General features: G+C 44.1%; 1 protein-coding gene across 2 annotated transcripts in view; it reads left to right on the forward strand.

The window, feature by feature from the left end:
- Positions 1-14,668, forward strand: part of bbs9 (Bardet-Biedl syndrome 9) — a 597,963-nt gene that overhangs the window by 130,445 nt on the left and 452,850 nt on the right. For both annotated transcript variants that reach the window (XM_072466853.1, XM_072466854.1), the window contains 4 exons: positions 53-193; positions 3,539-3,634; positions 12,703-12,875; positions 13,060-13,212. In XM_072466853.1, coding sequence (XP_072322954.1) covers positions 53-193; positions 3,539-3,634; positions 12,703-12,875; positions 13,060-13,212 — 563 coding nt within the window. The remainder of the gene's footprint in view (positions 1-52; positions 194-3,538; positions 3,635-12,702; positions 12,876-13,059; positions 13,213-14,668) is intronic.

Raw genomic sequence — 14,668 nt, forward strand, 5'->3', positions numbered from 1 at the left:
AAATCTTTGTACAAGTTCTTGTTCCAAAGTTTAAAAGCAACCTTGCTTGCAGGTGTTCCTCGGATTGTACAGTGTGCATTTAGCTTGCCACTGAACTTAATTTGCCAACCAATTCAACCATCTAAGAATGCTGCTCACAAAATAACAATTGACACAAACAAACCACCCGCAAATCTCTCGGCTCTGTTTCCAGGTAAGTGCTCTACAACCAGTAATAGCATCTATAAATGCATGAGCCATTGCTATCACTAACTGGGTAATTATGGAGGAATTACAAGACAAATTGACCGTAACCAGCAAATAACATAAAATATATTTCTGTAGCACTTAATTCTCTACTCAAAGAATTAACCTCCACCTTATTCCAGCATGCCACCTTGTCGGTGTGATTTAATAGGTTCTGATATGAATTTTCATGTATGACTGGCCTGTGAGTGTACTGGAATATGTTATGACTGGGCATCACAGCCCAGCCTTGTCAAACTTCAGCTTGCATGTATGTAGTGTTATGATCTCTGTAGAGACCACTACCATTTTTTAGTTTTCTTTTAATAATAACAAAAACCAAGGGCAGCCTGTGGCGCAGTGGTTAGCACTGGGACTGCGGCGCTGAGGACCCGGGTTCGAATCCCGGCCCTGGGTCACTGTCCATGTGGAATTTACACATTCTCCCCGTGTCTGCGTGGGTTTCACCCCCACAAACCAAAGATGTGCAGATTAGGTGGATTGGCCACGCTAAATTGCCCCGTAATTGGAAAAACAAAATAATTGGCTACTCTAAATTTTTTTTGAAAAATAAATAATACAAAAAACAAAGTATTTACAAAAAGAATTAAACCACAAGATTCACTATTTAAACAAAATAATTTTATTACAAAAAAGCCAAAGTATAAAAACTGTAACAACTTCACTATCTGAAATAGTCAGTTACATTAAAGATAATTTCAATAATGGACACAATTACAAAAACGCTAAAATTGAATGCCTTAGCCATACTTCAATTCTACACTTGCACTCCAAAACTCTCAAATGAAATAATTATCAAGATGTGGATGACTAGCCACATACATGGTCTGGGTACTGTATCAATGATTTGGGCTGATATTTCTTGGACCTTCAGTTTATTGATGGCAGGGTTGGGGCCCTTAAAATCTCCCCCAGACGTCCTAAGGTTGAAAGCTCCCAGTTCAATAGAGACACCTCAAGCGCAGCCACCACAGCTGAGAACTCTCCTGGTTCTAATATTCTTTAATTCTAGATTATGGAATTAAAAATACTTTCTCTGTCCTCAGCTTAGCTACACTAGAGACTCTGTTAGCTGTTGGTAAAGTCCTTAAGTTAAGAATTTTAACTTGTACTACCCTTTCAGAGAGTGAGTTCTAGATTCCTATAACTTCTAATCTTTCTACCAATCATTTAAATTATATTCCTCCTCATCACTGACCACCCTGCTAAAGTAAATAGACCCTTCCCATCCACTCTATCCAAGCCATTCACAATTTTGTACATCTGAATCAAATGGCCCCTCAGTGTCCTCTGTAACAAGGAGCACAACCCCACCCTGTCCAATCTTTCATCACAGCTGCCATTTCCCAGTCCTGGCAACATCCTCTTCAATCTCCCCTGTACCCTCTCCAGTAATTACATCCTTTCTGTGATGAGGTGACCAGAATGTCACACAATACTCAAACTGTGGCCTAACTAATGATTTAAATTGCTCCAACATAACCACCCCGCTCTTATATTCTATGCCTTGGCTAATAAACAAAAGGATTCCGTATGCCTTCTTAACCACCTGATTGACCAGTCCTGTCCTGCGACCTTCAGAGATCTGTGACCATTCACTCCAAGGTCTCACTTTCTCTCCTCCCATTCCTTGTGGAACCCTTTGCCTTGCCAAATGCATCACCTCACACCTGTCTGGGTTGAGTTTGTTTTGCCACTTGTCTGCCCACCTGACCAGTCCATTGATATCTTCCTGCAGTCAACAGCAATTCTCACTAACTACCTCGCAGCCAATTTTTGTGTTGTTTGCAAACTTATTGATCATTCCCCCTGCAGTTACATCCAAATCATTAATGTACATTACAAGAAGAAGGGGACCTATTCATGGAGAACACTTCATCCAGCCTTGCTAATTTATTCACTTTCAAGGATGCTAATCCCCTTAATACTTCCTTTCCTCTTGTGCTGATCATACCCAATATTCCACACTCCTCCTCAACAACAATGTCTGTATTGTCCCCCTCTTTTGTGAAGGGAGACAAAAAGTATTCATTAAGAACCATACCCACATCCTCTGCCTCCATATACAGGTTGCATTTTTGGTCTTTTATGGGTCCTACTCTTTCCTTGTTGTCCTAAAGATAACCAGGAGAGATAACAGAGAGAAAGATAGTGAGGCAGTGGATTCAGGGAAGGAATTTCAGAGCTTTAGATTTAAGTAGCTAAAGGTGCGCCTACCATTGGTGGAACTATTAAAATCAGGGGTGCTCACAAAGCCAGCACAGATATTTCGGAGGGTTGTTGGGCTGAAGAAGATTAAGGTAGGGGCTGGACCATGGAAGTATTTGAAAGCAAGGATGAGAATTTTAAAATTGGGCCCATTATTAATCTCGGAGCCAGTAACCAGCGAGCACACGAGTGACAGACTTGGTGTGAACTGCAACATTGACATAGAGTTTTGGATGACCTAAAGCTTACGAGCGTATTCAGCAAAGTTTACTATATTTTATTCAGCTGGGCACTGAGCCCAACTGCTGAGGCTAGTCAACTCAGCAGAGAATCAAACCTGAGGGTTTCCAGGGCAAATGACTCTGCTACGTGGCAGTTCGAGCTTCTCTGTTTGGAGCATGCAAGAAGCTCAGTGAACATCATATAATTAGAATTCATCGAAACCCTACAGTGCAGAAGGAGGCCATTCAGCCCATTTAGTTTGCACCGACCCACTGAAAGAGCATCTTACCTTGGCCCAACCCCCGCCCTATCCCCGTAACACCATAACTCATGTATCTTTGGACACTAAGGGGCAATTTAGCATGGCTAATCTTCCTAACCTGCACATCTATGGACATGTGGGAGGAAACCGGAGCACCCGGAGGAAACCCATGCAGACACGGGGAGAACGTGCAGATTCTGCACAGACAGTGACCTGAGGCTGGAATTGAACCTGGGACCCTGGAACTGTGAGGCAGCAGTGCTAATTGTGTATAATTGCAGCGTTAACCATGTGTATAAAATACAGAATTGTGTTTTATACCCCATTGGCAATGCTTTTATAATTTGTTCTGAAATGTTTTCTTAAATTGTGCAAGATCAGATCTTTAGGGTTGTAGCAGAATATTGTTAACTCTTGAACTTCAATCCTTAAATAATGTTCGTCAGTTTAATTAGCCATCAAATAATGAGAAAATGTGAAACTTTTAACATCTTTGCAAAGCCTAGTTTGAGCAGTAATTCCATGTTGAACTTGGTTTGTGGCTCTGACTATTTTCAGTTATGTTTACAATTAGATTCATTTTTCCTTTTATGAAAACAGATTTTCTTGGACAGTCAGATGATGAACAGATAAACATTTTGGGATTTAAATTACTCTCGGGGGCAACAATTACACTTCTAGCCTCAAAGACGTCAAGTGAGTGCGATCTTCTGTGATTATCCCCATGAACTAACTACAACTACGCATGGCATGAGACATATTAATAAAGAGGGAGTTTATCTAATTGAAGTATTTAGGTATTTCTTTGAATCTACTTCCCGTATTATGCTTCTCCTCCTTGCCTCTTTGAACAGACACATGCATTGCCATACTGCAAGAGTCGGCTGTAATGTAATATTGGCTCTCAATACGTCCTATTGTAACCATTTTTGTTCATGGTTATCTGATGGGCACAGTTTTACCAAGAAAAAAGTTGTCTGGTTTTAATTGTAGATACTTTGTTAAAATTCAGTTTAACTTCTTTCTTTGAGTCAGAAGGTATTGAGATCTTCTGGGGATGCTTACAGACCTTTTGCCAATGCCTCTGGCAATCAGAAAAGAATTGCAGGGTATCAGAGGATAGCTCAGTTCTGCCTGAACTTTCTCTTTCGAGGTTGGGTAAATGACTGACCCATGGTGTGTGAAGCATACTTTCAAAAATGAGTGACATTATACATGGGGCTGAATTCTCCGCCGTCGGCAATTCCCTCCCTCGCTTCCCTCAGCAGCCTGGGATGCAGTTCATCCGGGCCTGAAGATTTGTCTATTTTTAAGCCCATCAAAGCCTCTAATCCCTCCTCACTCCCTTTGTCAAACTACTCAAGGTCCTCACATTTCCTACATCCACAGGACCTACATCCTCCTCCTCCTGAGTGAAGACCGATGAGAATATTCATTTAACACCTGAGCAATATCCTGCGACTTCACACACACATTGCCCCCTTGGTCTCTAATGGACCCTACTCTTTCCCTGATTAATCTCTTCCCCTTAATGCATTTATTGAACATCTTCGGTTTCTCCCTAATCTTATTTGTAAGTACTTTTCCATGTCCTCTTTTTGCTCTTCTAATTACTTTCTTAAGTTCCCTCTCGCACTTCCTATATTCCTGGAGGGCTGCAGTTGAATTTCTCCCTTTGAACTTGCTAAAAGCCTTTCTCTTCCTCCTCATCCAGTCCTGGACTCTCCTAGACATCCACGGTTCTCTGAACTTATTCTCCTTATTTCCCCCTATAGGGAACATGTTGGATCTGTACTCTTCCCATTTCCATTTTGAATGCCCTCCACCACTCCGCTGTAGATTTTCCCACAAGAAACTGTTCCCAGTCAACTTTGGCCAGATTCTGTCTTATTTTAGTAAAATCTGCCTTGCCCCATTCCAAAACTACCTTTTACAGGTCATCTTTTTCCTTGTCCATAACATACTTGAACCACACTGCATTGTGCTCGCTATCACTAAAATGCTCTCCCACTGTCACATTAAACCAGAACCAGGTCCAGCACTGCTCCACCTCTTGTTGGGCCTTCTACATATTGATACAAAAAACTCCCCTGAACACATTTCAAGAAATTTGCCTCCTAAACCCTTTACACTATGACTATCCCAATTTATGTTGGGGAAGTTGAAATCTCTTCGTATAGTTATCTGATTACTATTCTTATATACCTCAGTAAATTGTCTTCATATCTGCTCCTCTATTTCCACTGACTCTTTGAGGCCTATAAATACACTCCCAGTAATGTATTCCTAAGTTCTACCTATAAAGCCTAGTTTGAATACCATTCTGAGATATCTTCTCTCTCCTCATTGCAGTAATTGAAACCTTAATCAATAGTGCAACGCCACCTCTCGTTTTACACCCTCCTATCTTGTCTAAAGATCCAATTCCTCGGAGTGTTAAGTTGCCAGTCCTGCCATTTCCCTCAACCATGCCCCTGTGATGGCAACAATGTCACAATTTCTTGTGTTAATCCTTGCCCTTAACTCGTCAGTCTTACTTTAATGCTAGGTGTAATAAGTAAAGACCATGCAGCCATGTCTTACTCTCTTGACATTCAGTATAGCTGAACTCACTCTGACATGCATCCTTTACTATAGTATGATGTGTCTCTATTTTACTAATACTCTGTATCCTCTCTCCCTGCCAAACTAGTTTAAACTCGTCAGATACAACCTTCCCTTAACAAATTCATGCTGACTGTCCTTGTTAATCCATGCCTTTTTAAAAATAAATTTAAAGTACCTAATTCTTTTTTTCCAATTAAGGGGCAATTTAGCGTGGCCAATCCACCTACCCTGCACATCTTTGGGTTATGGGGCTCAGACCCACGGAGACACGGGGAGGATTTGCAAACTCCACATGGACAGTGACCCAGAGCCGGGATCGAACCCGGGTCCTCAGCGCCATCAGGCAGCAGTGCTATCCCACTGCGCCACCTTGCCGCCCTCATCCATGCCTTTTTAAATGATATTGTCTCTCTCTGAATAGATTCCAATAATTGTCCACTACCAAGACCAGACTGACTGGCCTGGAATTATTCGGTCTATCCCTCACTTCCTTTGTTACAATGTTAGCAGACCTCCAAGCCTCCGACACCTCTTCTGCACCCAGTGAGGATTGGAAAATGATGGTACTGTATTCACTAGAGTTTAGAAGGATGAGAGGAGATCTAATTGAAACATATAAAATTTTGGCAGGACTGGAATATTGTGCAGTTTTGGGCTCTGTATCTAAGGAAGGATGTGCTGGCCTTGGAGGGGCTCCACAGGAGGTTCACAAGAATGATTCTGGGAATGAAGGGCTTGTCATATGAGGAATGGTTGAGGACTCTCGGTCTGTGCTCGGCGGAGTTTAGAAGGATGAGGGGGGGGGATCTCATTGATACTTACAGAGTACTGAGAGGCCTAGATAGGGTGGTAGGAGAAACTAGAACCCAAGGGCTCAGCCTCCAGAGTGAAGGGGTGATCCTGTAAAGCAGAGATGAGGAGGAATTTTTTCAGCCAGAGGGTGGTGAATCTGTGGAACTCTTGCCGCAGAAGGCTATGGAGGCCAAATCACTGAGTGTCTTTAAGGCAGAGATAAATAGGTTCTTGATTAATAAAGGGATCAGGGGCTATGGGGAGAATGGGGATGAGAAACTTTATCAGCCATGATCGAATGGCAGAGCAGACTCGATGGATTGAATGGCCTAATTCTGCTCCCATATCTTATGGACAGACTAGATTCAGGGAGGATATTTTGCCTGTTTTAGGAATCTAGAACCAGGGACACAGTCTCAGGATATGAGGTTGACATTGAGAACTGTGAAGAGGAAACATTTCTCCACTCAAAGGATAGTGAACCTGTGGAATTCTCTGCCACAGAAAGCTGTGGAGACCAAGTCACGGAATGTTTTCAAGAAAATGTAAATCTTTTAGATTTTAATGGCATCAACGGGTCGGGGGAGAAAGCAGGAATATGGCATTAAGATCGAGGATCAGCCATGATCAGATTGAATGGCATAGCAGGCTCGATGGGCAGAATGGCCTCCTGCTCCTTGTTTCTATGTTTAGACCCTCCCCAATATCCTCCTTGACTTATTTTAACAGCGTGGGGTATATTTCATCTGGTCCTGATGATTTAACCACTTTTAAGAATGCCAATCCCCTAAATACTTCCCCTCTTTTTTGTTTATCACATCAATAGTTCACACTCCTCCTTAACTACAATGTATGCATTTTTGTGAAGGTAGACGCAAAGTATTCATTCAGATCCAAATCCATATCCTCTACCTCCAACACAGTTGACCGTTTTGGTCTTTTATGGGCCCTACTCTTTCCTTACTTTCACCACTCCTCTTGCTACGCTCCTGTTGGCTTTCTGTAGTATCCCTTGATTTTTTTTAGTATGCAGAAATGTATAAATTTCAGTCATGGATTTTCTCGATTGACCCTCCACAACATATGCCCCAAATTGGGACGAAATGGATATCCTGAGGTAAGTTTTAGCAAAAGTTAGGTGGGTTGGGCCCAGACAGTAACGATTACGGTGTTATCTAAATTTTTGTTTTGTGTTCAAAAACCTCCTGATCTTTGTGCCCAAGTCCATTTTGAGGAAGGTTAATGGGATGATCTTGAAGTTTGAGTGGGTGGAGAAGGCTCTGCAGTTTAGGAGGGTGTTTTTAGAGAGGGATCGACGTGGTGAGAGTAGCACTGCTGAGCTTGTCGAACTGCGACTGGGCAGCTTGTATTGCAATGGTTAGGAAATGGGCGATGGAGGGGGCGGTCGGTTTGGGAGCGGATGAAGGCAGCCTCGTGTAAGGGGACCAGTCGGAGGGCACTGTTGTTGGTCCCCCCTTCCGCTCTTGCTGGTCAGGTACTCCACGAGCCCAGTGGTGGTATCAGCACTGAGGGTTTGGAACCAGTGTCAACAGCACTTTGGATTGGGAGGCCTGTCGCTGTGGGGGCCGATTGGCGATAAACATCGGTTTGCTCCAGCGGGGTTCGATGCGAGGTTCCGGGGGCAGCGGCAGAATATTACTGGGGGTGGGGATATAATATTTTAGGGACTTGTTTGTGGGAGGGAAGTTTGCAGGCTTGGAGTAGTTGGAGGGGGCATATCAGTTGCCGCAGGAGAATATCTGCAGGTTAGGGACTTCATGAGGAAGGAGATGCCGTCGTTACCAATACTGCCGCCCCGGTGCTGCAGGATAAGCATCTATCCGAGGATGAGATTGGGGAGGGCAAGGTTGAGGATATGTATGGGGGGGGGGGGGAGGAGGTTAGGTGTAAGTGGGAGGAGGAGTTGGGGGCGCGTTGGGGGCCAGAGTGTGGAGGGAAGCTCTGCGGAGGGTGAATACATCCTCGTCGTGTGCAAGATTAGGCCTTATCCAATTTAAGGTGCTGCACAGGGCCCACATGACGGTGTCCAGGATGAGTCGGTTCTTTCCCGGAGTGGAGGATAAGTTTTCCGGGGGGGGGGGGGGGGGGGGGGAAATCATTTACATTTGCATTGGGGGTTTCCGATGGTCAGGGGTTTTCGAAGGGATTTTTGGAAGAAATGTCAAAAATGTTGGGGGGTAGAGGTTGCTCTGAGTCCAGAGGTGGCCATATTTGGAGCGTCGGAGGATCTGCGAGTCCAGGTGAGAGAGAGGCCAACATGTTGGCCTTTGCCTCCCTGATAGCTCGGAGACGGATTTTGTTGTGCTGGCGGGATTCGGAGCTGCCGAAGCCAGGGGTGTGGGTGAGTGATTTGGCAGAGTTCCTGCATTTGGAGAAGACCAAGTTCACCATTCGAGGGGTGGAGGAGGGGTTCACCTCGAGGTGGAAGCTGTTCATCGACTTCTGAAGGAGTATTGAGTCGTGGGGGGACGGGCAATTTTGTTTCATTTTTCTGCCTGGGTGGGGGTGGCAGAGGGGCGAGTAGGGGATGTTTTCATAGAATTTACAGTGCAGAAGGAGGCCATTCGGCCCATCGAGTCTGCACCGGCTCTTGGAAAGAGCACCCTACCCAAGGTCCACACCTCCACCTTATCCCCATAACCCAGTAACCCCACCCAACACTAAGGGCAATTTTGAACACTATGGGCAGTTTAGCATGGCCAATCCACCTAACCTGCACATCTTTGGACTGTGGGAGGAAACCGGAGCACCCGGAGGAAACCCACGCACACACGGGGGGGATGTGCAGACTCCGCACAGACAGTGACCCAAGCCGGAATCGAACCTGGGACCCTGGCGCTGTGAAGCGTTTGTGCTATCCACAATGCTACCATGCTGCCCTGGACCTCCCACTCTACTCTGCTTTCCAAAAATAACTGGGGAAGATGCATGGAGGGGGGGTGGGGGGGGGATTGTTTCCTGGGTATAGATGTTTCAATAAGATTAGGGAGGGTGGTAAAAGAGGTGGGGGGGTGGCATTGTTAATTAGAGATAGTATAACAGCTGCAGAAAGGCAGTTCGAGGAGTATCACCCTATTGAGGTAGTATGGGTTGAAGTCAGAAATAGGAAAGGAGCAGTCACCTTGTTGGGAGTTTTCTATAGGCCCCCCAATAGTAGCAGAGATGTGGAGGAACAGATTGGGAAACAGATTTTGGAAAGGTGCAGAAGTCATAGGGTAGTAGTCATGGGCGACTTTAACTTCCCAAATATTGAGTGGAAACTCTTTAGATCAAATAGTTTGGATGGGGTGGTGTTTGTGCAGTGTGTCCAGGAAGCTTTTCTAACACAGTATGTAGATTGTCCGACCAGAGGAGGGGCAATATTGGATTTAGTACTGGGTAATGAACCAGGGCAAGTGATAGATTTGTTAGTGGGGGAGCATTTTGGAGATAGTGACCACAATTCTGTGACTTTCACTTTAGTAATGGAGAGGGATAGGTACATGCAACAGGGCAAGGTTTACAATTGGGGGAAGGGTAAATACGATGTTGTCAGACAAGAATTGAAGTGCATAAGTTGGGAACATAGGCTGGCAGGGAAGGACACAAGTGAAATGTGGAACTTGTTCAAGGAACAGGTGCTACGTGTCCTTGACATGTATGTCCTGTCAGGCAGGGAAGAGATGGTCGAGTGAGGGAACCATGGTTGACAAGAGAGGTTGAATGTCTTGTTAAGAGGAAAAAGGTGACTTATGTAAGGCTGAGGAAACAAGGTTCAGACAGGGCATTGGAGGGATACAAGATAGCCAGGAGGGAACTGAAGAAAGGGATTAGGAGAGCTAAGAGAGGGCATGAACAATCTTTGGCGGGTAGGATCAAGGAAAACCCCAAGGCCTTTTACACATATGTGAGAAATATGAGAATGACTAGAGCGAGGGTAGGTCCGATCAAGGACAGTAGCGGGAGATTGTGTATTGAGTCTGAAGAGATAGGAGAGGTCTTGAACGAGTACTTTTCTTCTGTATTTACAAAAGAGAGGGGCGATATTGTTGGAGAGGACCGTGTGAAACAGATTGGTAAGCTCGAGGAAATACTTGTTAGGAAGGAAGATGTGTTGGGCATTTTGAAAAACTTGAGGATAGACAAGTCCCCCGGGCCTGACGGGATATATCCAAGGATTCTATGGGAAGCAAGAGATGAAATTGCAGAGCCGTTGGCAATGATCTTTTCGTCCTCACTGTCAACAGGGGTGGCACCAGGGGATTGGAGAGTGGCGAATGTCGTGCCCCTGTTCAAAAAAGGGACTAGGGCTAACCCTGGGAATTACAGGCCAGTTAGTCTTACTTCGGTGGTAGGCAAAGTAATGGAAAGGGTACTGAAGGATAGGATTTCTGAGCATCTGGAAAGACACTGCTTGATTAGGGATAGTCAGCACGGATTTGTGAGGGGTAGGTCTTGCCTTACAAATCTTATTGAATTCTTTGAGGAGGTGACCAAGCATGTGGATGAAGGTAAATCAGTGGATGTAGTGTACATGGATTTTAGTAAGGCATTTGATAAAGTTCCCCATGGTAGGCTTATGAAGAAAGTAAGGAGGCATGGGATAGTGGGAAATTTGGCCAGTTGGATAACAAACTGGCTAACCGATAGAAGTCAGAGAGTGATGGTGGATGGCAAATATTCAGCCTGGATCCCAGTTACCAGTGGCGCACCGCAGGGATCAGTTCTGGGTCCTCTGCTGTTTGTGATTTTCATTAATGACTTGGATGAGGGAGTTGAAGGGTGGGTCAGTAAATTTGCAGACGATACGAAGATTGGTGGAGTTGTGGATAGTAAGGAGGGCTGTTGTCGGCTGCAAAGAGACCATAGGATGCAGAGCTGGGCTGAGAAGTGGCAGATGGAGTTTAACCCTGAAAAGTGTGAGGTTGTCCATTTTGGAAGGACAAATATGAATGTGGAATACAGGGTTAACGGTAGAGTTCTTGGCAATGTGGAGGAGCAGAGAGATCTTTGGTTCTATGTTCATACATCTTTGAAAGTTGCCACTCAAGTGGATAGAACTGTGAAGAAGGCCTATGGTGTGCTCGCGTTCATTAACAGAGGGATTGAATTTAAGAGCCGTGAGGTGATGATGCAGCTGTACAAAACTTTGGTAAGGCCACATTTGGAGTACTGTGTACAGTTCTGGTCGCCTCATTTTAGGAAGGATGTGGAAGCTTTGGAAAAGGTGCAAAGAAGATTTACCAGGATGTTGCCTGGAATGGAGAGTAGGTCTTACGAGGAAAGGTTGAGGGTGCTAGGCCTTTTCTCATTAGAACGGAGAAGGATGAGGGGCGACTTGATGGAGGTTTATAAGATGATCAGGGGAATAGATAGAGTAGACAGTCAGAGACTTTTTCCCCGGGTGGAACAAACCATTACAAGGGGACATAAATTTAAGGTGAAAGGTGGAAGATATAGGATGGATATCAGAGGTAGGTTCTTTACCCAGAGAGTAGTGGGGGCATGGAATGCACTGCCTGTGGAAGTAGTTGAGTCGGAAACATTAGGGACCTTCAAGCAGCTATTGGATAGGTACATGGATTACGGTAAAATGATATAGTGTAGATTTATTTGTTCTCAAGGGCAGCACGGTAGCATTGTGGATAGCACAATTGCTTCACAGCTCCAGGGTCCCAGGTTCGATTCCGGCTTGGGTCACTGTCTGTGCGGAGTCTGCACGTCCTCCCCGTGTCTGCGTGGGTTTCCTCCGGGTGCTCCGGTTTCCTCCCACAGTCCAAAGATGTGCAGGGTAGGTGGATTGGCCATGATAAATTGCCCTTAGTGTCCAAAATTGCCCTTGGTGTTGGGTGGAGGTGTTAAGTTTGGGTAGGGTGCTCTTTCCAAGAGCCGGTGCAGACTCAAAGGGCCGAATGGCCTCCTTCTGCACTGTAAATTCAATGATAATCTATGATTAATCTAGGACAAAGGTTCGGCACAACATCGTGGGCCGAAGGGCCTGTTCTGTGCTGTATTTTCTATGTTCTATGTTTCTGTGGTTGGGTTGTGTATTTCTTGGTTATAATAAAATATTTTTTTTTAAAAAGAAAAATATTAAAAATGGATCATTGAGGAATAAACAAGTCACCTTTTGGAATAATGTTTTCGAAATTTTGGAACTTTTAACCTGATGAATGTGTAAGAAAGTGTTGCTTTTCGAAACGATGAAGCAGGGAGGAACTCCAAGGAAAATAATGTCTGATAAGTGGCAAATGAAAATTGAACAGTAATATAATAAAAGTGACTCCTAAAACTGTTGCAATTCTCCTTCCTTTCAAATAAGCTTGCAGGAAAACATTTTTGTGTATTTTCATTGAATTTTTTAGGTCGCTACAGAGTTCAATGTGACCAGTTTGAAGACCTCTGGCTAATAACAAAAGAACTTATTCAGCGTTTAGGAGATAGTTTTGTGAGGGACGGAGCCAAAGACTTTAGGTGTATGTTTTCTGGACCTCTCCCTTTGCAGGACTACTTTCAACTCGTCGATCACCATTTTGAGGTCTGTCATCCTAAATCAATATTAATTATGTTGCTGTCATAGTACTGATGTACATAGTAATGATGTACATTAGTATATGAGAATTAATTTTGTGTTCTGAGTGAATGTACTCTTGTCAAACAGCAGTTTAAAATGTTATTTTTGGAAAGCAGAGTAGAGTGTGAGGTCCTATCTCTTTTTATAGATGCGACTAAATGCTGAGAAATATAAGGAGCTTCTTTCAGAAAGGGCTGTTCAGTACAGAGCTATCCAACGACGACTTTTAACACATTTCAAAGACAAAACTCCGACACCACTACGCAACCTGGATACTTTGCTGGATGGAACATATCGCCAGGTTAGTATGTTAAAAAAATTACCTAAAACCTTTCCAATATGTTACACAAAGATTGCTTTTCACATATGGAATCATTGTTCTATTGATTGTCTAGTGTGAGGAAAAATGCAAGTTGATGTCATTACTGTTACTGTATATATGAGAGTTGTGGTAAATGGTTGTTTATTTGGTCTGGAGGAAGGTTTATAGTGGAGTTCCCCAGGAGTTGTGCTCAACCTGTTTAAAATGCTGGTTTGGCTTCAACTGAATTATTGCACTCAATTCTGGGCACCACACCTCTGGAATAACTTGAAGGCTTTAGACGTAGGCGCAGAAATGATTTGTAAGAATTGATGTGTTGGGTGCTCTGGATCCGTGGAACACAAACAGGCCACCAACACTTAAAATAGTGCAACACTATTTTATTAAGTTAGAAACTGTTGAACATACTTTCACTGTGGGTTAACACGATGTTAGATTAAACTAAAGACCTATGCCTGTCCAAACCAGTCTATGCACTCAGCACATGGTGAGGATCTGTGCTGTAAGCTCTGTCCTTGTAGGAGGCTGCATCCCGAATGAGCGGGAACTCTGATGCCCCCTGTCTTTATAGTGCGTGTGCTCTAACTGGTGATTGGCTGCGGTGTTGTGTGTGTTGATTGGTCTTGCTGTGTGTCCATCAGTGTGTGTGTGTCTGCACCATGATATACTGGTGTATATTATGACAAGAATGACTCCAATGATGAGGAAATTCAGTTATGTGGATATATTGGAGAGACCGGGCCTTTATTGGAGAAGAGAAGGTTGAGTGGAGACTTGTTGGGGGTATTGAAAATCATTAGGGGTGTGGACAGAACAGATGGGGAGGAACTATTCCCATTGGGAGAACCAACGGAGTGATCATTGATTTTAATGTAATTGGCAAAATAAACAATGGCAATGTGGGGAAAAACTATTTTGCGCGGAGAATGGTTAAGATCAGGAATGCAATGCTGAGAGTGTGGCAGAGGCAAATTCAGTTGTGGCTTTCAAAACAGAATTGGATAATTATCTGAAGAGCAGATTTGTAGGGCTTCAGGGAGAGCGTAGGGGAGTGGGACTAGGTGAATTGCTCCTGCAGAAGGCCAGCACCGACACAACTGGCCTGATGGCTGTTTTCTGAGCTGTAACCATTCTATGATTCTGTTCAATGTAACTGATGTGGAAAGAATGGGCAGTGTCACTATTGTCTTGTGTAGTTGAGACTTTTATGCTGTGCTTGTTAATTGCCTAAGCTCCCCTCCATTACCCTCCATTTTAGCTCCCCTCCATTTTAACAGCCCTCCATTTTAGCTCCCTCTATTGTTGCTGCACGAGCTCAGTTGAAGCCGGTTATATATGGAATCACCTCTTGTATTTGATATCCGATGTCAGGATCCTGCTAGGTGCAGTGCTCGTATCCCTGATAACCGTGAACAATAGGAAAGCAATCAGATTT

The sequence above is a fragment of the Scyliorhinus torazame genome, chromosome 11 (genome assembly GCF_047496885.1).
Source record: "Scyliorhinus torazame isolate Kashiwa2021f chromosome 11, sScyTor2.1, whole genome shotgun sequence".
In the NCBI taxonomy this organism is placed as follows: domain Eukaryota; kingdom Metazoa; phylum Chordata; class Chondrichthyes; order Carcharhiniformes; family Scyliorhinidae; genus Scyliorhinus; species Scyliorhinus torazame.